The sequence below is a fragment of the Paroedura picta genome, chromosome 3 (genome assembly GCF_049243985.1).
Source record: "Paroedura picta isolate Pp20150507F chromosome 3, Ppicta_v3.0, whole genome shotgun sequence".
NCBI lineage: Eukaryota > Metazoa > Chordata > Lepidosauria > Squamata > Gekkonidae > Paroedura > Paroedura picta.
In genome coordinates this window covers 85,098,227-85,122,437 of record NC_135371.1, presented here as the reverse complement: position 1 = coordinate 85,122,437, position 24,211 = coordinate 85,098,227, and the positions used below count along the sequence as shown (strand labels likewise).

Here is a 24,211-nt window from a genome sequence, read left to right as displayed (position 1 = left end):
GGGGGGGGGGTCAGTTTCAGGAGGCTGATGTGGAACACATCAGGGTGCACTTTCTGATATGAGGGAGGCAACTCCACTTTAAACGCTACCTTGTTTACCAGCTCCACCACATTAAATGGCCCCATGAACTTATAACTCGGCTTGTTGCTTGGATGCCTATTTTTTAGGTGTTTTGTGGAGATTAAAACCATGCCCCCTATGGATTAAATGGGCATTTCTTGTCCGCCCATACCTTGAGATCTGCCTTAGCTTTGTGAAAGGTCTCCGACACTTCCCCCAGGTTTCTCGTACCTTTGTAGCCCAGTCTGCCAACCCTGGCGGGAGGGAAGAGTGCGTGGCCTGCGGTGGTTCCTTTTCCTCCAGGTGAATTCTCTCTCTCACAAGGGGAGAGCCTCAAGGGCCAATGTGACCATAACTGGAGTCCAGTAACTCCCTACTATGGGCTGTCAACTCCCACCCTGCCTGTCCCCTTAATTATTATTGCTGCTATTATTATTGTTAGCACCATCATTATTAATTATTATTAATAATAATTACTACTACTACTCAGTGAACAGGAAGCTTGGGAATGTAAAATGGCAGAAAATTTCAGTCCCGAGGGCTCAGTTTCAGTGATTTCTTCAAAGCATGGCACCGGTTCACAGTGATGGCCAAAGGAAATGCCTTTGCAGAAATGTAACCCCCTACTGACAAGACTCTTCCTGAGCTATGAGCAGCCATGTTACCAAGGCAGCAATCCTTTCACATTCCACACAAATGCATGTCCAGGCACGCTGAGCTATCTAAGCATTTAGGAAGGGACCTCAGGTCTGACCCTGATTCCAAGCTCGGCTGATAGCTTAGAATGTAATATTTCTTGAAGTAGCATTCTTCAGCCTGGAAAGAGCATTGCGGGGTTGATGCCAATGCGGGAGGTCAAAGACATTCTTACCTTAGCTGGTATTGAAAGCTCAAGTTACGTTTCTGAAAACAAGTAATTTCATTCTCCAGATACTCACCTCCGATAGATATGCATAGAAGAAGGCTATTGTACAGATGGTAGTTTCCTATCTGCTAGACATTAATTTGTGTGGAAGAAACATCTTATATTAGTTGTATTAATTTGTCCAACCTGAGTTTGTCAAAAATGATGTATTTTAAATTTGAGAGAAATTGCATCCTTTTAAAGGAATGCCTCCCCCCCCCCAAGTCTGTGAAAAATTCTGATGATAAACTATCTGTGGCTCTTCACACCACATCCACACACACTAGCATTGCTGCCTCCAGGTGGGACCTGGGGATCTCTTGGAATTACAGTTTATCTCTAAACTACATTCTCCTGGAGAAAATAGATGCTTTGGAAACTAGACAGTGTGGCATTGCCCACACTGAGGTCCCTGTCCTCCCCAAGTTTCACTCCCAACTCTCCAGGAGTTTCCCTGCATGGAGCTGGCAACCTTATGCCCCCCCCCCCAATCCCTTGCTGGTGGCCCGGTGGGATTTGGCAAATTTAACACACCAAAGCGCAATACTCCAAAGTTTACTGCCCAGTTCTACCCCTCCAAGATCCTCTCCCATCATAAGAATGGATTTTGTATATGATGCTTCCTAGCCTCCCACATTTACTTACTATGAATACAAGCGTGACTGGATGCATTCAATATAAGTTTAGACCTCTAGAACAAACAAGCAACAACAACAAAAAAACTGCTTGAATGTGGCATAAATTATTCTAGGTTGTGAGGAAATGGTTTCTTTTCCCGTTGTTTCTCTGATGCTTCTGTTCGCCCTTCCCCTCTGAAATGCTTTTTTGGGTGGTTATTAGTATGGGATATATTTTACCGCCACATCTTATCCCCAAATTGTGGTTTTGATTGCATTTGTACTGTAGTTTTTCTGTCTGTTTTAGGGGTTTTATTGGGGTTTTATTCTATGCTGTAATGCGCCTCGAGCCTTCGGGAGGAGAGGAGTAATAAATTTAAATAATAAATAAATATAAAATAAATAAATAAATAATAAGGAAGGCTGTCTAAAGTCTGAGGAGGTGTGTGTGTGTGTGTGGGGGGGGGTCACCTCCCTTTCCCTTGGCTCAAGAAGAGTCTGTGTGCCTCCAGCCTACACATATGGGTTCTACAAACGGTATGGTTGAATGCTGCCTTCTTCTTAGTAAGATCTGAGATTGTAGTCTGCAGTTTAGACATGTTTGGAAGTGCACCCACAGGTAACAAGTACTCCATAGGGCTCTCTAGTTCAGTAATCCATCTTAATGCTCTGTATGAGAACAGGCAGCCATAGGTTTTACAACTTTATGAGTTGAATTTTAAAACTGAATTTTAGATTTTAAAAATTGTATTTAATTATTGTGCATCTTGTAAGCCATCATGAGCTCTTTGGGAAATGGCAGGGTAAAGATCTAAAAATGAAATAAATATCATAAGACCAGTTCAGCCTGAGATATATACTAAAAACAGTCATGCAGCTGAATATGTGCAAAGTGCCTTTCCCTAATTACTGAGTTGTGACAAATTTTAGGATTAAGAGAAAAGGGCTTCCAGGTCACAGGGTACGGCTGCTGGGGACTTGCCTATGCTTGGCAAAGAGGGTAGGTCCGTCCCACAGTACAGCATGGGCACTGTTCCCAGGCCACAGTGCAACCCTACACCCCCCGACTTCTTGATCTCCTTGTCACAAAGACACCCATTGTTTCAAGATTATAGCATCTTTATGCTTTGTGCGCTGTAGTATCTGGTGTTTGCTTCAGGAAGTTGCTTTTATACAGAAAGCAAGAACTGTGGATGGTATTCTTATCTATTTGTTAAGTCTATTACCCTGTTGTTGTTGTTGTTGTTAGGTGCAAAGTTGTATCCAACCCATCGCGACCCCATGGACAATGATCCTCCAGGCCTTCCTGTCCTCTACCATTCCCCAGAGTCCATTTAAGCTCACACCGACTGCTTCAATGACCATCCAGCCACCTCATTCTCTGTCGTCCCCTTCTTCTTTTGCCCTCAGTCGCTCCCAGCATTATGCTCTTCTCCAGGGAGTCCTTCCTTCTCATGAGGTGGCCAAAGTATTTCAGTTTCTATTACCCTACTCTTTCTAAATCATTTTCTATTTATGTAATTCCATTTAGTGCGCCACTTGACATATACATTTTCTGCGTGGTTTGTGGTTTTTAAAATCCTAGCCCTTTTTCATTTCTTATTAGATCTCTCTTGCAATTTGATTATATAACAGAATATGGCTTGCTGTTTCTTGATTTTTAAAACTAAAACCATCTCTTTACATTTTCTGTATATAACAATGGTAGATTAAACACTTGCTCGGTGTAAAAGCAAATCACTGATTTTAGTTCTGATTTAATTCCCTCTGAATACATATTCAAAGGAGGCCAAGTGGATGGGTGCTTCTTCCCAGCTGATTTGCCTTTCCTAATTATATTTGCTTAGCCCATTAACCTCTCTTTGACTCACAGGCGACAGGTATACACCCAGGGCATCTGTTAATGAGTCATGGGATATTAACGAGGTGGGAGGACCCCCCAGTTTCCTAGCAGTTCCAGCATTGCTTGAAAGCTTTTTGCCAATAGCTGCAGATCTAAAGTCATCAGAGATTCAGAATAGCAACATGTAGGGGGGAAAAAATAAAAGAAACCCATTAAGGAAACATGATGTTGCCGTTATGTTTAGTCATTGCAGCAAGATCACAAATCGGTATGAAAAGCTTTAATGGGCAGCTTAAATGAAGTAAACAGAGAAGGCAAAGGGGAGAGAGAGAGAGAGAGAGAGAGAGAGAGGGAGTCTTACAGCTTGACTGAATTTCCGGATGATTTTTCTTTAAATTCAGCTTCTTGTGATAATCCTGAACAAGACTATCTGTCATTTCTCCCTTCAAAGCTTAGCTCCCCCTCGATTTCAGAACCATTCTATATGAGCTGCCTGCAGGCTTTTCCTCTCCCATGGTGGAGTTTGTGAATTTCCCTCCCCCTAATGTGCTCCAACGGTTCTTGTTTCCTAGATAGGTTTCTGTGCAATGGACAAGGCTGAGCATGAAAAGAAGATGCTTCCCCTCATGCTCACTAAATGATCAAATGTATTAATTTATCAGAGAGGGAGAAGGATAAATACCTGCATATTTCAAAATCAGCTTTCGTATGGCCTAGCATGTTGTGGTAATGAATAATGTTTACTTCATGTAGAAGAGGCAAACGCTGACAGCACAATAAAGCTGCCACTCTGAGCCCTTCATTGCTCTTCTTTACAGTCTTTTGCCTCCACCTAGTGGATGATGCACTATCATGCTTCCAGTTCCAACGCTCATTTAAGATGCGTCCTCGGAATTTGTCTTGCCAGATGTTGGAAAAATCAAAGCAGGGGGGCGGTGAATCATAAGGCCTGGCTTGAATCACGTTGGATGTGGTTGAACATGCAGGCATCACAGTCTTGCCTGCATGGGTTATATTTCAAGCCAGCAGTTCTCTGTAGAGTTATTCTTTTAAACTCCCATTGTCTTCACAGACTCTATGCAGGGGTGGGTCATATGTAATCATAATGATGTTGGAGCCTCTTCTCTGTGTTCTACCAATCTAGCAATTTCTGAAGGAAGTAGTCATGTAGATCAAATATAGATCCAGTCCCTTGACATTATCCATGAAGGTCTTGTCAGATTTTAAATGGAGGCTGTTTTGAGACTTGCATCACTGTGTTTGTTTCGGAATATGTGTATTGATGTTCTGATTGGTGATTATGTTTTCAACATAATAATCTCCCCCCACCCCATTACATCATAAGAGACTGTTTTTATCCTTCATTAGACTTCTCTTAACTGTTTATAGTGCTAATGGGAATAGGTTTTGGTCCAAGACCTTTTGTATATGATCTTCTGCCCCACAGGCAAAGAAACTGCATATGGATGGGTCCCACTGGTCTCAAAAAAGCCTCTTTCCCCTCCCCTCCCCTCCCCTCCCCTCCCCTAATATACACCTGCTTCTGCTTGGTTAAGGTCAGGAAGCAAGTGAACAGGAGGACTGGAGAGAGATGAGGAAAGTGCAAAGAATCCCATCCAGTAACAAAGTCTTGCATTATCCATGAAGCTACCATGTCCAAAAAAGAAGGGAAAGTGCCAAAGCAAGTCTTGCTTTCACTTCCATACACGGTGACCATATTTTTCTGTGGGGGCAGGAATATATTCTTCAGTTGGTGAAGGAGACATGATGAAAATACAATACTAAGCCAAATTATTGAAGCTGAAAGATTTGCTGCCTTTTAATGATAGCCCCAAATTTTTCACCTGAGGTAGGCAGCTCAACCTGAGCTGATTCTGCACTTACTTTGTTTATTCCATTGTCAATCCTGCTGAATTCAGATCATTTTGAACCCGGGTCTTCCTCATCGCTTTCTCCCCGACTTGAAATAGAAAGTGTTCTGCATGTCATTGGGGAAGCTGAGAGGGAGGAGGGGGGCATGTTATATTTCCCCTCTTTTGACTGCTGGTGGAGAAGCCTAGTGCAGCACGAGGCTGCTCGTCTCTTTCCTTAACGAGCGGGGGAGGGAGAGCCGAGCCAGCCAGCCAGCAGCAGTAGCAGCCTCTCAGGGAAGGACACAAATCTATGCTGATTCTGGAGCACAGTCACTTCAAAACAGATTCCAGAGGGAAACAGAGAGAAAAAATAAATCTTGGGAGGAAAGTTCTGCAACCAGGAAGTCTTTGAACTGGTGCCCAGCCAATCAGAGACATATTGCTTCTCTACCTCAGTGGCTGGATCAATTATACCGAGTTATCTCCACTCTTGGATATCACAGGGGAAGGGTAGGGTCACAGCAGCTGAATCATTCATGTTGCAGATGGAAAATTTAAAGTGCCCAAAATCAAAATGGAAATCGAATTCAGTGTCAACAGCAGGGATTTATTCGGACTGGGAGTGGATAAAAAGCCCTGTGTAGACCCTACCCTGCTTCCTGACAGGACTGGCCTTTTTTTCAGTTTTCCCCCCATCCATACTCATGTGACCAAAACAATGGCTACAATATTTGTTTGCTACTTGAATCTGCACATAGGGTCTGTTGTTTGTAATAAGAACCTGTGAAACTCTAGAGCAGAGCAACAGAATGCGAGTGGCTTCCTGCTTGCAAACACGGGATGGTAAATTTTGCATCTGCAACTCTCCTCATGGGGAGGCTTCACATGGTAACTGAAGGCCAAAAAGACATTTTGTGTTAAAGGTTGGCTTAAAAACAAGGTGCTTAGGTCTCTGTACAATCAGGAGAAGGCTGCTGGATCACCCTCTCTTTCCCAGCCCATTCCCCACCTCCAGAAAACATAAAAGGAGCTGTGTTTTGCCGGCCTGATCCCAAAAAGACCGTGGACAAAGAATATTTTATTTTACTTTTGACAATGTAGCTTTGCGGAACGTGCCATTTAAAAAACAAATTACTCGGAGTAGGATATGGAGAGGGGAGGGCGGGTGCAAGGGCAGACAAAGCTGCCAAGAAGTTTCCCCCTCCATATGGGTTTATCCCTGGTTGCTCACTGATGGGATGTGTGATTTAGAGATGTAAATCCAGTTTTGGCGATTCCCAAGATTGCAAGTTAAAAATGGCCCAAACTCAACCCAGCTACTGTAAAGCCTCAAGATGCAGCTGACGTCATGGGGAAAGGGCTCTAAAACCCGCCAGCATTTGAAGGTGGTCCAGGAACAGATTCCCTGTGTGGAAATGGTCTTAGTATTTTCCAACTCAGAACTGGCAACCCTGACAATAAGGAGATTTCAGATGTTGACATCAGGTGTCTTCCTTTTTCAATGTCCATATAAGCATTAGTTATCTCTCTGAAGAGGCTAGTCTGATCAGAGGTATATCTAGGGTATGGCAACCAAGGCGCATGCCCTGGGTGCCACTTGATGGAGTTGTGTGGGCGAGAACCATAGAGGCTGTGACCCATGGACACCACCAGTCAAGACCTGCTGTATATGCTCTGGGCACCCCTGATGCCCACCCCTAATGCTTAACTGTCACAGCACAGAGGAGCCCCCACCCCCAACTCCCCCACAGCCAGGCTGTCACAGCAGCAGCAGTAGCCCTGCAGTGACCCACAGTAGCCATGTCCATGGGGACATACTGGGGACACCCATGGCCCAAGGCAGCTGACCCCTCTACCATTGCCCACTTGGAAGACAGCAGGACACTGGGGCAGGCCCAGAGATGCACTACTCTGCAGTGGCCATGGGGTTCAGGCCCCCATCCCCAGCCTGCCACCATGTGACCAAGTCTGCTTGCCCTGGGTGTCAAATAGGCTAGGTGCAACACTGAGTCTGATACCACAGAAAAAACTCTTTTAAAAACAGCCTTTTGTTTTCTCTACCTTCAGCATTCAGTGAGCTTCAGCATTCTCCTGGCAGTAGTGGTGAATCTGCAGTTTTCATTTATGAAAGGAATAAACTAGAAGGAATAAAGTTGATCTTAGCTTCATGTCTGATAATATCCCCTCCATGAGAGTATTTGCTATTTGTGGCTGCTTCAGGCGTACGGTAAATGTTAAAGAGATACAGGATTTTGTATTCAGATGCTACATTTTCTGTTAATGATTCATTTCCACTATTAATTTTAAAAAATACCTATTGGACAGAACTGATTACATTTATGACATCACATTTATTCTCATGGTGGCAAGTAAGAAATGTTTCCAAATATTTGTTTGTGTGTTTACTAAATGAATCCTTGTCTTTGTTCCTATATTGTGCTTATGTCCGAAATATTTATTCATTACCTCTAGGAAGGTAATTACCTCTAGGAAGGTAATTTTCCTGTGGGCCTTTTGTTTGATTTCCAGTGTTTGCCTCACTAAAGTTGTTGCACATTGTAGGGATGGGCCCTTTGTTAGAATTCATCCTAGTCCACTTTGCTAAACTAGCATTTCATTGTATGCTGTCTGCAAAAGAAAGTTGTATTTTGTTCTTAAATTATTTTACCAACTTGAGTTGTTTAAATCTTGAATGGGTAGTGATATTAGATAATCAATCCCATTGTAGTGGGAAACATATTTTTTACGGGTCACTTCTCCGACGGCCCAATAAGGATGAAATTTCTTTGCTCCAAAGATCTGCCTTTCAAAGTTTAGGGAAATCCCAAAGCGATCAAATGTTTCATTTGTGGAAGGTCTAGGAAGCTGAGCACTGATACGTGAGTCAAAGTCTCTGCCCTCTACCCTACAACCATTATGCTCTTATGTATTCACAAAGCTATATGTTACCCCAACACAGCCGCAGAGAACAAAATGGTCACATAAATACAGGAACATATCTTTATATAGAATCAGAAGTCCCTCTAAAAGCCAATGAAAGGGAGCACTGCTTTGTAGAAAGTGGAACCACTCTGCACAGAAACAACATTCAAGGTGCTCCTGTTTTGTAAAAAGAACTTAAATGTTCGGGTTGGATGGTGTGCCTGTTATACATAATTTATTGAGCCTGAGAACCTCTGCTGTATGGTAACATGAAATCAGATTGTGCATCTCTATCATAACTGTTATTCATCTGGAAAGTTAAAATTCATCTGGAGATATTTTTAGTTTAGGTTATTACATTAGTGGAGGGCAAGCTAGATATTGACCAGGTAGTTGTTATGTGTTTAATAATGAATGAGGTCTCTAGTACGATATAAAGTGAAATGAAAAGCACAAAATTAATCTATTCTTCCTTCATTGTCCCCTCATTGTTGTGGATTTGAGTGGCCACATGTAGCCACATGTAGGAGGAATCTGACCATCCTTTAATTTTGCATTCCCCATAGAACGATGACCCTCCTCCAGAACCATTGTGTATGATGCAATTTATGGTCCGGTTGTCCATGTCAGAAATAGCTTGCACTGAGGATTCAGGCAGAAACCATAATCAAAGAGTAGGGTGTAAACTGCACGGAGCTTTTATTCCAACCCCAGATCGATTCAGCCCCTGCCCTCTACACAGAATTCAATTTCAGTTTGGATTTGGGGCGATTTAAATTTTGCTTCTGCAGCAAGAAGGATTGATCCGGAGTGACCCTACCTTTATTGTGCCATATCTGAGACTGCTGTTAATCCTGAATAAAGAAAGCTCCATGCTAGAGAACCTCTGATAGGCTACACCTGGTCATGTGACACGCTAGCCTTAAAGGAGAAGCCCCTAACTTCTCTCAACTTCTGTCGGTCCTGGATTTTTCCTTCCTCCTCTGCCTTTTTCGATCCTCTCCCCCTCCCCTCCAAGAAAAGAAAGAGGCTCCCTGCTTGGCTTCCCCCCCCCTTTCAAGAAAAGAAAGAAAGAGGCTTCAAGAAAAGAAAGAGCCCCCCCACACCTTCTGAGCCTCCCTAACCACGTGCAGAAGACTTTCCTGTTTCAATGGGGAGGAGGGGGGAGAGGAAGACCCGAGTTCAAAGCGATCTGAATTCAACAGGATTGACAATGGAATAAAGAAAGTAAGTGCAGACTCTGCCTAGGTGAGAGGGGAACAGTCTCTTTGCCCCTAAGAAGGGCCAGAGGTGGGTGGTCTCACATCTCAATAAAGGACTCACCAGTAGCATCTGCAGATTACTGAAGTCTCTGGAAGGATTTATACAAACAACATCCTTTTTAAAGAAGACTCTTTCCCCTAGAATCCTTGAAGGCACAACACTATATATGTATTTCTCAAGTGTGGGCAGATCTACAGATACTTAAATCTGAGGATTGGGCCAACCCTGAAATTCTTCTCCAAACTTGTGGGAAACCCCCCCCCCCCCATTGGCAGAAAAATCTAATATCTGTAAATATTTACTCTCTCTGTATTAAATCCCCCCAGAACTAGAACAATATATGTGCATGCACAAACAATGGATTTACCTCCTCTGCCCACCCTCAGCAGTGGCAGCTTGTGAAAGCTGCCCTGAGCTCACCCTCATTGGTGGTAGCAACCACTCAGATCCATGTGGGACCAGCCTCAGCAGCATGTGAAAACTGTGCTGGGCCAATATGCAGTGGCCTGCAAGGTGTGAGCCAGCTGCAGCCTGCGAGAACTGAATCAGGCCTGGCCATAACATCAGTTAAACCTGGAAGCTGCACTGGGCCCAGACGTACTGTGAGAGCTCGGTCAGGTCTGGACATGATAGCAGTGAAACGTTGGAGCTGTGGTGGGTCCGAACACACAGCTTACTGTCTGCAAGAGCTGTGTTGAGTCCAGATGAGCTGTCAGTGAAGCCCAGGAACCATGCTGAGCCCAGATGCACTAGCAGTGGCTTGCAAAAGCAGTGTCAGGTCTGGACACCCCAGCAGTGGAGTCCAAGAATTGCACTGGGCCCATACTACAGATCTTGCCATAGTATGAAGAGAATAGTAGAAGAATGGAGAAGTTGTCATTACCTTTTGCCCACCCCAGTGGTAAAGATGCATGTAGTAAAGGTAAGGAGGTATCCTTACCCCTTTGAGCACACAACCCTTGTTTGTGTGTAAGTCATCACTCTCCCTGTCTAGCAAGCTCGCAAAGGTATAGGGGGAGAGATGAAGGAATTGTTGTTGTCCCCTCCACTGATGTACAAAATTAGAGGTGGAGGAGATTCATTACGCCTTCCCCTTCAGGATGGCAACACAGGAGAGATTGACAGCCAGGGGTTGGAATTAAGTGATTGAAGTGGTGAAGTTGGGAAAAAAGGGGGATGACTTTCTGAAATCATGTGGGGGAGTTGATGCAGAAACAAGGGGATTGGGATCCCCCCCCCTGCAAGTTCCTTGTTCATGTTTATTAATGGAAGCTGTAAAATATAGTTGAATTGTAGACAGTTCCCACACTGATATTTTGTGCTCACTTTCTGTCCCTCTATGTTATGGGAGCAACAAGCATTGCTGTAATTTGAAAAAGAGTCTGGCTGTTGTATAGGTGAAAAAGTCAAACACTGTTACAAAAACAACCTCAGACATCTAGACTTTTAATAAATTATCAAATAAAAAGTTCTGATTTGTATATACATTTTAATATACAATTCATGGCTATTCATTGCAGCAGATGTTAAGGCATATGCATTGTATGTGAAAGGCTGTGCCATACGAACACAGCTGTGCATTGCAGTGAGTAAATAAAGTTTTAAATGCATTATATAATAAAGAGACATCACAAAAGCCTTTTGAGTACTGGGCAAAGCATCGTTTAAAGACTCTTCAAATAATGTACAGCCAGGGGGCAGATGGTAGCTGCTGAAAATCCCTCACCCTGTTTCTCACTCATGGCCAGCCAGTTGTGCAAACTTCTGTAATGTAAAGGCTCAGGCTTTTGTCTTACTGCAAAATCTTTTAAAAATGCAAATGGGCAGTGGGTTGTCACACAGTGCGATGGGGGCATCTGTTACTGGCTGACTCCAGGCAAGGACCTGGCGTGTGCAAGAGTTTCATGTAGCCATCATGTTCTGGGCAGCTGTGTTAAGAGGGTCCTGTGTTAGTTCCCTGGGAGTACAGTTATTCAATGGAATCCTTAACATTTGATAAACAAAGTTGCTTAGTACATCAAAGAACTTAGCATTGAAAATCCTGCTCTATGGATTGCTAGAAATGTGGTCTTAGTGGATAAAATGAAATGTAAGATGGAGCAAAGTTCTTTTATTCCAGGTAGCTACAATGAGAAAATAAGTGCAATGATGGTAATTCAGGATTACCAGGATGTTGAATGTAGGATTCCAGTTGACCCCAAAAATATCCTGTCCTGCTCTCATGGCTTAAACCACAGTATATCTTCTGAAGACGGGCTGGCTGATGGATGGGCTGATGGACTTGGGAAACAATTTCAATTATTTACTTTTTGCTGCTGGTTTTGTAGTTTGCATATTGTGTTTGCCTATTGTACTATTTTATACATCATTTATATGGCATTTACACATACCATATACGTCACTTATACATATAATATACATGTAAGATATAATGCCGATTTACTGCCACACAAAGAACAAGGAGATAATTTCAGAGGGGAAAGTTCAGATTGAAGAGGCAGAACATGGTGTGAAAACCAAGGATCATAGATTCCATTTGCAGAAGATAAGTGAATTTATAACTGGGGAGTTCCAGTCAAAGCAATAGAGATGAGAAACTCAGAACTCTTCCAAGCTTCAGGAATGATCCATTGAAGCTTTTCACAGCATGAAGGCAAGCATTGTAGCACCGCAAACATTTATAGATCAAAAACTATTGTTAGGGGCACAGAAATGGGCGCATTAAAAAAAATAGCTGGCACAATAGATAGCACTAGTAGAACAGTACAGTTGTGCAAATGTTTTCAGGATCAAAAGGCCGATGCTTAAAGTGACCTTCCCTTAGTATTGTGTGGCCATGTGCCCTTTGGGGACGGTGAGAAGAATTAGTCCACACCTTCTTTGTTATCCTCAGCAGGGGACACTAAAGCCACTGGGAGCAAAATGTATTTCGTTTGTACTGTCAGCACAGCTATGCCATGCAGGAAACTGTAATAGTAAACAGGCAAGTGACCAACTGTAGCTATATATAGAATGCAATGGATGATTAAAAAACGAAGCAAAACTTGATGCTTCCTAGCAAAGTAAGCAACCACTTATTAAAGCATCACAGGACAATTAGCATCCCAGTTGCGCCAACAGAGGAGAAATGAGGAAGTCATTTAGGCCAGGCAGCAGACAGTTGATTCTATCCCAGCCACCTGCCCCCCCCCCCCCCCCCCCGGTCATGAGGGGCTTATCAGCATTTCTTTTTGGCGTAGACTGATGAAATGCAAAGAAGTGATCCTATGTTTAACTTGTCAAGTCTGGCTCCTGACAGAAAAAAAGTAGTCACTATTTGTAAAATAAAATGTGTATATTTCTAGGCTGTTAGCAAAAGTAGACACTGGGCAAATGAAAAGAACCAGTGTAGCATGGTGTTGTGGCTTACAAGGGCTGGGTAACCCAGGTTCGAATCCTTACGCAGCTGTGAAGCTCACAGGATGACCTTGGATGAATCATTCTCTCCCAATCTAACCTACCACACAAGATTATTGTTAGGATAAAATGGAAGAAGAACCACGTACAGACTTAAGCTCCCTGGAGGAAGGGTAGGATAGTATGAGATAGATGAAACAATCTACATGTAGGTTTATATGCAATAGCCAAGAGCCTTCCATACACCACCAAGATTCATTGGGATAAACATCAGATAATAGTAGGCCTCTCTCACAACATATTGCCATTTTCTAAACTGAAGTTGTCATGTAAGTATTCATAGACATTAATATAAGAATGCTTGGGATGGGCACAGTATGCCAAATGCAATATGAAATTCACATTATTTTGCTGAAAAGAAGTGCCCTATTGGTCCTGCAACTTTAAGAAGTTTGATGGGTTCTGATATGTTGCTATTGTACAATTTACCTATAATTTTACTGTTTGGATCCTTCTAGTCCAGTAATGGAAATCCACATGTGGGTGCAGATATGCCTCTGTATGCTACCCTCATTAAGGTATTCAGCTGAGCACAATCCATATCAATCGGTGCATCTTTTAGAATGCTTATTAGAACGTGTGCTTCCACATCTACCACTAGCAGCTGGTGTACATGAAACAGTTCAGGTGCTAATGTGAATGTGAAATGGAATGTGAAAAGGCCAAATTCTAAGCAGGAATGTACTGCTGAAATGTGATGCCAAATCCTATGTTGTATGCCACAATTTATACACCATCTATAGCCAGTGTACATTCTCTAAAAATTATATGGTGCTTATCTGAAGTGCCCCGTTTGGTTATTGGATCTAGCTGAATTGAAAGGAAAAGGCATTATCAATTGGGAGACCAGTTAATGCCCTTTCAATGCACTTTAAGTAGTTTTTCCTGTTTCACACAAGAAAATGCAGCTGCAAAAGCACATTGAAAGTGCATGATCCAACATATGTGGAATTAGGTAGTCAGCTGTTGAGCCCTAATGAAAAAGTAGCATTATGTGCCACAAACTGAATTGCCTCAATGAGCAACAAAAGGGGGATCTTTTTGTCAGGCCTTCTGTACACTTTCTTAGGGCAAGATCAGTCTCAACAACAGCAGATCATTCCTTTCAGATAAGAAAAGACAGGATAGATTAAAAAAAAAGATAAACAAAGGACATAACCCAGCTTTTCAGTCCATGAGATTCCTGAACCATTAGCAGTGCCACTATCTAAAGCAGGGATACTCAAACTGCGGCCCTCCAGATGTCCATAGACTACAATTCCCAGGAGCCCCTGCCAGCGAATGCTGGCAGGAGCTCCTGGGAATTGTAGTCCATGGACATCTGGAGGGCCGCAGTTTGACTACCCCTGATCTAAAGCTTGTAATTGTGCTCTTTGACCTGACGCTTCTAGCTGAAGCCATAAACATTTCCAACTATCTCTCTCATTCATAATTGTTTTCATACAGTTGGCTCCAGCTTTAATTTGGTTAACTGAGATGGATGACCTGGAACATGATGCAGATGTTTGAAAGCCAGAAGGCATAAAGGGCTGATCAAAAAGCTGGAATCACAAACACACTAAGCAGACAACAAAAAAACATGCTTTAAGGCTGGGCTGCACATTTGCTTTTGAACAAAATGAACAGCGGCAAAACTGTGATGAATCTAACATCTGTACAAGCTTTCAAAAAGTGCTGTAAGATGAAATCAGTACTCAAAGGGCTGTCAAACTCTACTCTGCTAAGATCCGAGAGATCCAGTACTGTGTATTCATATATCTTTATATATGTATACACAAGGACAAGCATTTGCTTCTGCTACAGTAGAACAGCTTCTAATGAAGTGCTGATAATACAAGTTGTCCATCACCACAATGACATAACACTGCACTGTAGAAAATGTAGTTCAAAAAAACCCATTTTCTTCACAAAAGCACCAACTGAAACAAAAGAGAAATCCAGTCATTTAGATTAATCAGAATGTGTTTTAAAGTGCTTTGGGGACATGATCCATAATCTTAAGCACTTGTAAAGTGCACTGCAAGCATTTAGGGCTACAGACTATTTGTATTTTAAAACAAATTCATAAGACATTTGGGATGCTCCAGCCAGTCTAGGTTTAAGCCTGAGACTGATTGTTTCAAATGTTTTGTTGGAATGCTCTTTCCTTATGGGAACACCCAGATACTACTAGCATAAACAGGAGATGTGGTTTCAAAGGAAGAATTAAACTTCAGCATGTGGCTGGTTTATTCGCATTCAATATGGTCTAACGCAGGGGTAGTCAAACTGTGGCCCTCCAGATGTCCATGGACTACAATTCCCATTCACTGGCAGGGGCTCATGGGAATTGTAGTCCATGGACATATGGAGGGCCGGTTTGACTACCCCTGGTGTAATGGATTAAGGAATGTTATGGTTGCGTTGGTCCCTAGATGTGACAATAAGAAAGCAGATACAGTGAGTGATACCTTTCACTGGAGCAACCTCCAATGCCGGTGTGTAAACATTTCCTTCTGTAAGAATTGATAAGAAGGCAATGTACCACTTACCTACTTTATTTTTGAAGTGCTTAACATGAGGAATGTATTTTAACTTGACTGGAACAGAGTCCAAATTAAGATTCTTGATCTTGCAGCAGTATTCTTTGTTGCCACCTGAGTTTGAGAGTAGCACCATAAAAAACAATGAAAAGAGAGGCCTGACTGGCATACGTGACCCAGGCACATCAAAGTAAGGAAACAAGCACACACAATTCTAATTAGATTCTCCTGTGTTTTTAAAGGCTGGTGGCAGTGTGAGAAAAGGGGCTTAATTCTTCTGTGCCCACACAGTTGTGCTGATCAACTCCCTCACCCACTAAGCTGTAAGGTAAAATGACAGCCAAATACTTGATGCTGCCTTTCCCCCCTTTCAGGGCTAGTAATGGCACAATGTGGTATCAGTTTCAATTGGGGAAATCTTGTACTGGTCCTCCCACCCCTGCTGTAATCCCAGTCTTATCTGTGGCCCCAGACTGATGCCTTTGCCTTTTTAAAAACACCAGGAAGGCCCGATCGCTTTCTCAAACCATCTGATATACTGGAATTAACGAGACATTTCCAAAAAAGGATGAAAGAGGTGAGCATAGACCTTCCCAAAGGTGAGGTTTTATAGGTTGCAGTAGATGCTTCCAAATGTCACTGAGGATTTTGGATCAATCTAGCATCTCAGATTGTATGCCGATAACATTCCACTGGATGAGAGCCTACTCTGAAAGAGCATGAGAACCCCCAAACGGAGAACCCGACTGACCACAGTTAGATAGCACTGTTCATGTGGTTGCAGTGAAATGCAACCACATGGTAATTGCACTAGTTTTTGTGTGTGGCAATCTCTATCCCTAGCAATTATTATAATATTTCTATTAACCTTAATTAAATAACCATAAATTTCCATTTGTTGCAGGCTATAGCATTTGGCATGTCTGCCGTAGCACCATGATCATTATCCAGTCTCTTTGATGACATAGGCATTACTGTGGTGTTGGTAACATCTCTATAAGAGAGAAATATATATGTGTGTGTTTGTGTGTGTGATATTTCCATTTTAATGCAATTTCCTGAGCATCTCTCTTTTCCTTTTCTCAGCAATCAGCTCTTGAATTCTCTGGTTCTTTGTCCTTTCATAAGGTGGCCTCTTCCTCAAGATGATATTTTGCTGTGGAAATTCATTTTCCAGTCCATGGATTTTATATAGAACATCCACTGCATTAACTTCCGGCTGGTCTTCGGTTGCATTGGAACTGGTGATGTTTATCTTGGAAATGACCGGTGGATCTGAAGAAGGGTGTGGGATGCGGACTTCAACACCTGTTGTATGTGTGGGAGTGAAGTTCTCTTCAATATCATTAACCTTACTTTGATCCAGTTCTGTTGAATTGTCATTTCCTGTTTTGTTACTGTATATATTACAAGACTTGCAACACAGTTTATTGTAACCAGGTATTGCACAGTATCGGGAGAGAACTTCCATGCGACAAAACATTGACTTGTCTCCTTGGCAACGTTCTTCTGGAAAAGAAATAGAATAATGTATATGCTGTAAACAAGAGATAAAATGATGCATACGTTGATCTAGACGCGCTAACAACAACAGGCTTGATATAGCTAGACTGAAGCTCTCTCAGATTCTTACTGGTCAAAAACTTCAGTGTTATATATTGACCAAATTTTCATGAGATAGATGCTTATTTTATGTATCACTTTGCTGTAAGGTAATATCACCTTTGTATTGTTGTTAGTTGCGAAGTCGTGTACGACCCATCGCGACTCCATGGACAATGGTCCTCCAGGCCTTCCTGTCCTTTACCATTCCCCGGAGTCCATTTAAGTATGCACGCCTTTGTATTAGGCATTACCAATCAAGAAAAAATTAAATTTCTCTTATTTTTATTTTTTTACTTGTACCCGATCCCTTCCAGCACATGGGCTCAGGGCAGTTTCCAGCATTAGTACATGATGCATATAATAATTTAAAAAATAGTATAATATTAAAACTTTAAAACCATATCATCTTGAAAACAGTTCTGTCAGGGCCTTCAGTTCTTCCAAGAGCTCATTCGATCAGGTTGGGGCCAGGAGTGAAAAAGCCCTGGCCCTGGTTGAGGCCAGATGTATTTCTTTTGGGCCAGGGATCACCAGTTTGTTCAAGTTGGATGTGCTTAATGTCCTTTGGGGGCATAGTCAGCCAAGCAGTACCTCAGGTACATCAGGTCCTGACCACGTATGGCCTTAAAAGTTAACACCAACGTCTTAAGGCAGTTTTGGAATTCAACTGGAATCCAGTGCAGCTGCCTCAAGGCAGGTTGGATGCAGATCATCCATGGTGTACTGGTGAGAGGTCATGCTGCTGTGTCCTGGACCATTTGTAGTTTCCGGATCAGCGTTAAGGGAAGGCCCATGTAGAACAGATTACAGAAATCCATTCTGGAGGTGACCACAGCATGAATCCTTGTGGCTAGGTGTTCTGGGACCAGGTAGGGCACTAGTAGATTTGCCTGGAGAAGGTGGTAAAATTCCACTTGAGCTACCTTAGTGACCTGCACCTCCATTAGGAAGGGAATGACACTGCATGTAAACAGATAGCTAAACTCTGTGCAATGGCCACTAGATACGTGGAAGCAAACAAATGATAGTGTTTATAGCAACTCTCTTGCTTCTCTTTTACTTGACAGAGGAACATGAATTTTAGTATTATTTTAAATAGTCTTAAACTGTAATTGTTTGTTTCATTCAAGAGTGGTTGGCATTTCCAAATTTCATGGATTCAAGGCCTTCTTAGCTTCAAACTAGCAACTCATGGCTATCGTGTTGAAGGCAGTTGGGTTCCATGTGATCATTAAAACATGTGAGAATTACTCACCACATGAATTGTCCTAATTGCATGGAGAATTTCCATACGAACATGACACACTCATATCAACAGTGAAATTGAATGTGGAAACTCCAGGGAGCCCACAGGGTTTATGAAGTGCCTTTTGTACATTACAGCAATGCATAGTGTGAATTGTTGAAGGCTTTCATGGCCTGAGTTAACTTGTTGTGGTTTTCCAGGCTGCATGGCCGTGGTCTGGTAGTTTTAGTCCCTGATGTTTTGCCAGTGACTGTAGCTGACACACTTGGGCATGGAGAGATTTTCATCTTGCTTCATCCTACCTCTGAAGATGCCAGCCACAGTTACTGATGAAACATTAGAGACTAAAACTACCAGACGACAGCCACGCAGCCGAAAAACCCACAGCATTTCGAGTATCTTTTTACAAAGAAGCCATACTATCCAAAGACTGGCCTTGAATAGTCACTTCGAATTTGTCCAGCTGATCCATAACTGATTGGGAGTTCTAAGGCAACAAGATAATGGCCCCCTTATACTCATGTTGATTATGCGTTACCCAGGTCCTGTAAAAGAGATTAATTTTAATCTATCGTAGAAGAATTGCTTAATTTCTGAAGCAGAAAAAATGCTGTTTGCAAAATTCTACTGTGACCATGGCTATATTTCTAATAAAAATATTTGTCATACTAATCTTTGAGCTGATGCACTGCATGTGCACTGACTTTTTACTTTTGATGGATTATTATCAGGGCTATGTTAACTCTAGGGTTTCAGATATGGAGTGATAAATTAGCCCATCATCATATCATTTTTAGGCCTAATTGCTTCTATTAAAAACCTATGCATATTTTCTATTGCTCCATGCTTTGTTCACTAAAAAGTAGAGCTAATGTCACTCCCAGTAGCACAAAATCATTAAGTGCAAGTAGGAAAGCAATTTTATAACCTGCTAATCTCAGTCTGTTAGAGATGAAGTACTGCAGAATCATACATCCATGCTTCAAAAAACAAAACCCATTCTAACTCTTATTGGAATGCATCAAAGGAAACCTTGCCCGGGTTAAGCTATATGCAGTACAGATGAATACAGTTGTGTTTTCTATTTACTTCATTGCATTGAAGCTTAAATCCATAGAAACTGACTACATATGATATTTGCCATTGCTAATATGAATGAGTAACATGTGATCAAATACTTATGTAGCTTAATAACGCAATGCGATGAAACACTTCAGTGATTTGCAACCCTGGAAGCAGAGAAGGGAGAGAGGGAGAGCCAAGGGGAGCAAACAAAAGAAACATAAGTGGCAAAAAGGAAACAGGGCACAGTTTATAGTGAACACAACTACAAAAGCAGCCCATCTCTCAGCTGGTGGACCAACTAGTCATCCAACTCACCTGTTGAGGGAGAAATGTGGAATGGCAAACACTGGACTCCCATAAGGGTGCTGGCCACTGCATGGTTCTCTTGCTACTTAAGGGTAACAGACAGCCAACAGCCCCTGAGCTAGACATATCACCAAATGGTCCCACATTCAAGCACCCTTATCCAGAGGCCATCACATAAGTCCAGAGGCCATCACAAGCACTACAGCAAATGTACATTCAAGCACCGGCTCTGTCCAAGTACAATGATAGTGCCCTACAGGTAACCAGAGAATGTGTGACTCTCTTCACATCAGATAAGTTCAGATTCAAGGGGAACCCAGTGACAATGTTTGGTAAGAAAGAGCTATCTAAGCACAGGTTTGCTTTGTCCCCGTGAAGCTGCAGATGAGGATGTGAACACAAACACAGGGTTCACTCGACCTCCTTGCAGAACAGATGACAGGCAGGTGAATAACCTCAGGTCCAGAAATGTGAGGATCGGCAGGGGGAATCAGAAAAACAACATCCCCCCCATTATTTTTCTGAGTCCTTAATTAAGGAGAGCACAGAAAAGAAACTTCTATGAATCATTTTCAATGTTAGAATAAGTAAAATGCTTGTTAAGGAAAGGTTTCCATGTTCAAAAATATATAGCATGAAAAACATTTGTGGTCTTTTTCTGTTTTTTCACTGGAAAAACTGGGGAATTTGGTAGAGTGGGGGGAGGGTGCGATTAATGCATTATTTCCAATATTTTTTAGTTTTTTAGTTTAGTTTTAGTTCTTTTAGTTTATGTGTAAACTAAACTACTCAACATGTAGACAGATCCCATCCTTGCTCTGAAACAAACATGTGAAATAATTTCTTGTTGCACTCTGGTAAATAGTTCCTTAGTATTCATAAGTATCTCCTTGATGGCATCTGACAATGATGCTGTGGGATTTGCCACAGCTAACAAGTGGAATTTTCTACCCCTTTTATATGTAGGAGCTGAGTGGGGTGTCTGTCTTCTCTTTTCCCATAAAGCATCCATCACAATGCTTCATTGTGGGTGAGGAAGGGCAAAAGGAAAGTTACCCCATTCCTTGTATAGGCTGTCCAGTCTGTATGATGCGGGAAGTATGTAGATTGGTTTCTCTCAGGGAAACCTGGAACAGTGCAGGGGGTGCCGTTAGGACCTGTGTATTAGCATCTATGAGACCAAGGATGGGGTCCTGAAGTTCTGGGGACCACTTTATCTCCAACCCTAGGAAGTCAACATACAGATCAGCTGCTCTGCACATTTCATTGCATCTTCCATGAGGGACAAAGCCTTGATGTCAGTCATTGATTGGTTGCGGGAATTTCCAAAATATGGTCAGGCTTGTCAGTGTCTAAGGCGTTGTTATCTTTCTCCTTCAAATGACTGGAAAAAGCTGAGGTGCCTTTTCAGCTCCAAGGGGGTGTTAGGCCCAGTGCTTGCTGTTGGGTTCATTGTCACTATTTGGACACCTGGAGTTTCTTGACAGGTACAGCAGGCATCAGTACCATTGCTGTGAGCAGGTGCGGCAGGAGGAGTGTGTTCAGCTTTTGGGGCCTAGGGAAGTATTATTGGTCCAGAAGGAGAAATGAGTGTCAGACGCAGCAGATAAGAGATCACAGCTGATGGGACTTGGGACTAGTGCTGTTGAACATGCAGTGAAACCTGCGGTAAGTGGTGATGCTAAGAGCTTACAAAAGGCTATTGCAAACAAGGTTTGTAAGGAAGCCGTTGAATACTGATCCCTTGTATTCCTCCTTGTAGTAAGGAGTGTAAGCAAGGGGAAATAACTGCTCATATGTATCTGGAGCCTGATGATACCCGCTCCAGGAATCTGGTGATGAATGCTTGGAAGATGTAGCATTTTCAGAGTGGTATTAGGATCAGTTCCTGGGTGGCCTTAGTGGTGGTGCAGCAGGGTGGAGCAGTTGCAGAATTTGATCTTTGGACAAGGATACTGTCAGTTGCATGTCTGTGGACTGAATAATATTAGCCAATAGAATCAGAAATCACCTCTATGATAGGTCTCAATGATGTTGGGACTGTATTTGCTTATTCTGAGGAGAAAAATCTAGTCTACTCTGAAGGAATTTATGCAGAGAGTGTTTCTAAATGCTAAATGAAAAAGAACTGAGTGGAAAGATGCCATTCCTCTCCCTTGGGCATGGGTGGCCAAGATGGTGCCTCTGGGAGAAGAGGATTTTGATACCTAAAAGCTAGATAGCACCAGAAATTTCCAAACTGAAGATCTGTGCAGGAACCAAGTTTATCTATGTACAGAAGAAACCAAATGCACACCCCAAATTCATGTAAAGCAAAAGAAAGTGCAAAAGTTTTTTTTAGGTGAGATGAATTATCTAAGATCATCTTTGTATGTTGCACACCCATACCAGCATACAAAGATGAAGGTAAGTATTCTTTTCCCAGATGATTCATTTCCCATTTGTGAAACGAATGCAGCAGTTCCGAAGAATGCTTTTCTGCCCTGGAAAATAGACATTTTATGCATTCATTCATATACTATCTCAAAATATAGATGTGTGTAATTGTGCCTTCAAATCTAATCTGGGGGAAAGTGATTTAAGAGAGCATATATGTACAAATGCACACACCAACTATCCCTGAAAAGAAAGGGCTATGAAAAAGAAGTTTGCATAAAAGTTTGGATCATTTGGTTACATGGCTCATTGGGAGGTTCATTGCTCTGCCATACTGCTATCATTAAGTGAGGTTCCAAATTCTCAGGGAGGAAATAAATCCATGTGTTGACTGCCTTGTAATACTAAACTTGGTGAACATGTTTACTCCTGAAAGCTTGTTCTTAATTCACAGTGTATTAAGGCTGAAACTCAGCTCTATGTGCCTATGTTTATATGTGCTTGTGTTAGTTATATGTTTGTGTATTCTACTCAAGTGAGACTTAGGACCTAATAATGCCTTGCTATGCCTTCATGTAACAGTTATTCTTGTTGTGGACTTACAGCAGCAGAGAAGGAGGTGTGCAAGTTATTGAGTTGGAAGGAGATGCTGGGATGAGGGAACAGGGACTTGCAGCCCATTCTGCTGATGGATTGCTGGGTCCAAAAAATTTCATATGCACAGTTGCAAAGCTTCTGGGGAAGGGCGCAATGGTAACACCACAGGATTATTAGAACAGCATTGCAAGCAGAGCAACATAAGTGTCAGCCTCACAGACACATTGCAACACATAACACAGCCTACTCAAATTCAGAAGCATTCACGGATTTTACAAAGGATAAATGATATCTTCACTCAACCACTGCTTAAATAAAACAAGCGTGCGTTTACTTGGCAAACATATCAGTGTAGCTAATCTTTTTTGAAAATTTTGCACTGATTAATAAGACTGAAAACAAGTTTTCTTATATTATCCCCGTTATGTGCTATCAATTTTTTTTGGGGGTGGGGGGTGCGGATAGCAAGCTGCTTCTTTGGTCATCTTAAACTTGTGTTAATTTGTCTATCATGAGATCAAAGACTTTTTAGATCAAACTCAGGATTCTGTAAAATTCTGTTCTGTTTACAGCGTTCTGTAAAATTCACTGAAGCTATAGTTTCTTCCTTATATTTATAAAAATGTGATAACAAGAGAGTCATGACACATAGTTTATATGTACTTTATATATACTAGTAATAATTATGCTACGATTTTTTTTTTGTCTGTTCAGTATCAAAAACAGTTGAAGCATCTTTAGAAAAATGCCTTACTTCCTGGTAGAAAAACCAGGAAAACCACTGCTCCAAACTCAAAAGTCCAACTCAAAAGTCCTTTGAGGTGAATGACAATTTAGGTCCTATACATAAAGCATACATATAAAGGAATCTGCTTGATGTTCCATAGCGATGATTCCAGAGGGGATCCATTATTAATCTCTTGCAACCAATGCAGTGACTCTTGAGGCACCATAAAGACTAACAGATTTATTGCGGTAGAAGCTTTTTGTGGAAAAGACCCCTTTTGCATCTGACAAAGTCTTTAACATGCCGCAAGACACACTGCTGACTCTCCTAAACCTTGTAACTCATACTCTTCAGCAGGGGTAGTCAAACTGCGGCCCTCCAGATGTCCATGGGCTACAATTCCCATGAGTTTCGCTGGCAGGGGCTCATGGGAATTGTAAACCATGGACATCTGGCAGGCCGCAGTTTGACTGCCCCTGCTCTTCAGGATAACATACACACTGTCTTCCTGAAGCAAAACCACCGGAGCTGCTGAACTTTCATCCCATTTTATTATTTTTTTCAGTATGCATGACAGACTGTCAGTATGTCTCCAACTCAGCAGTAAGGAAAAAAAATAGTAATTTGCACAGTCACTTTGGTACACATTTCAACTGGCCTCATAAAAAATATTGAAAAGCAAACTGAATTGGCACATCTTTAATATATTATGTTAAATACATACAAAACACTAATAAAATATCCCTGATAAACCAAAGTGCATATAGACCTAGCGCACAATGCCCAGGTACCTTATTGCACCATTCGCTGTAGCCACCCATCTCTTGAACGTCACTTAACAGTTGTCTA

At 42.0% G+C, this 24,211-nt stretch overlaps 1 protein-coding gene across 1 annotated transcript in view; it reads right to left on the bottom strand.

The window, feature by feature from the left end:
- Positions 1-10,892: 10,892 nt before the first annotated feature.
- ADAMTS2 (ADAM metallopeptidase with thrombospondin type 1 motif 2) overlaps positions 10,893-24,211 on the bottom strand; it is a 384,270-nt gene continuing 370,951 nt past the window's right edge. The window contains exon 22 of the mRNA XM_077326669.1: positions 10,893-16,949. Within this exon, the coding sequence (XP_077182784.1) occupies positions 16,486-16,949 (464 nt within the window). The 3' untranslated portion in view covers positions 10,893-16,485. The remainder of the gene's footprint in view (positions 16,950-24,211) is intronic.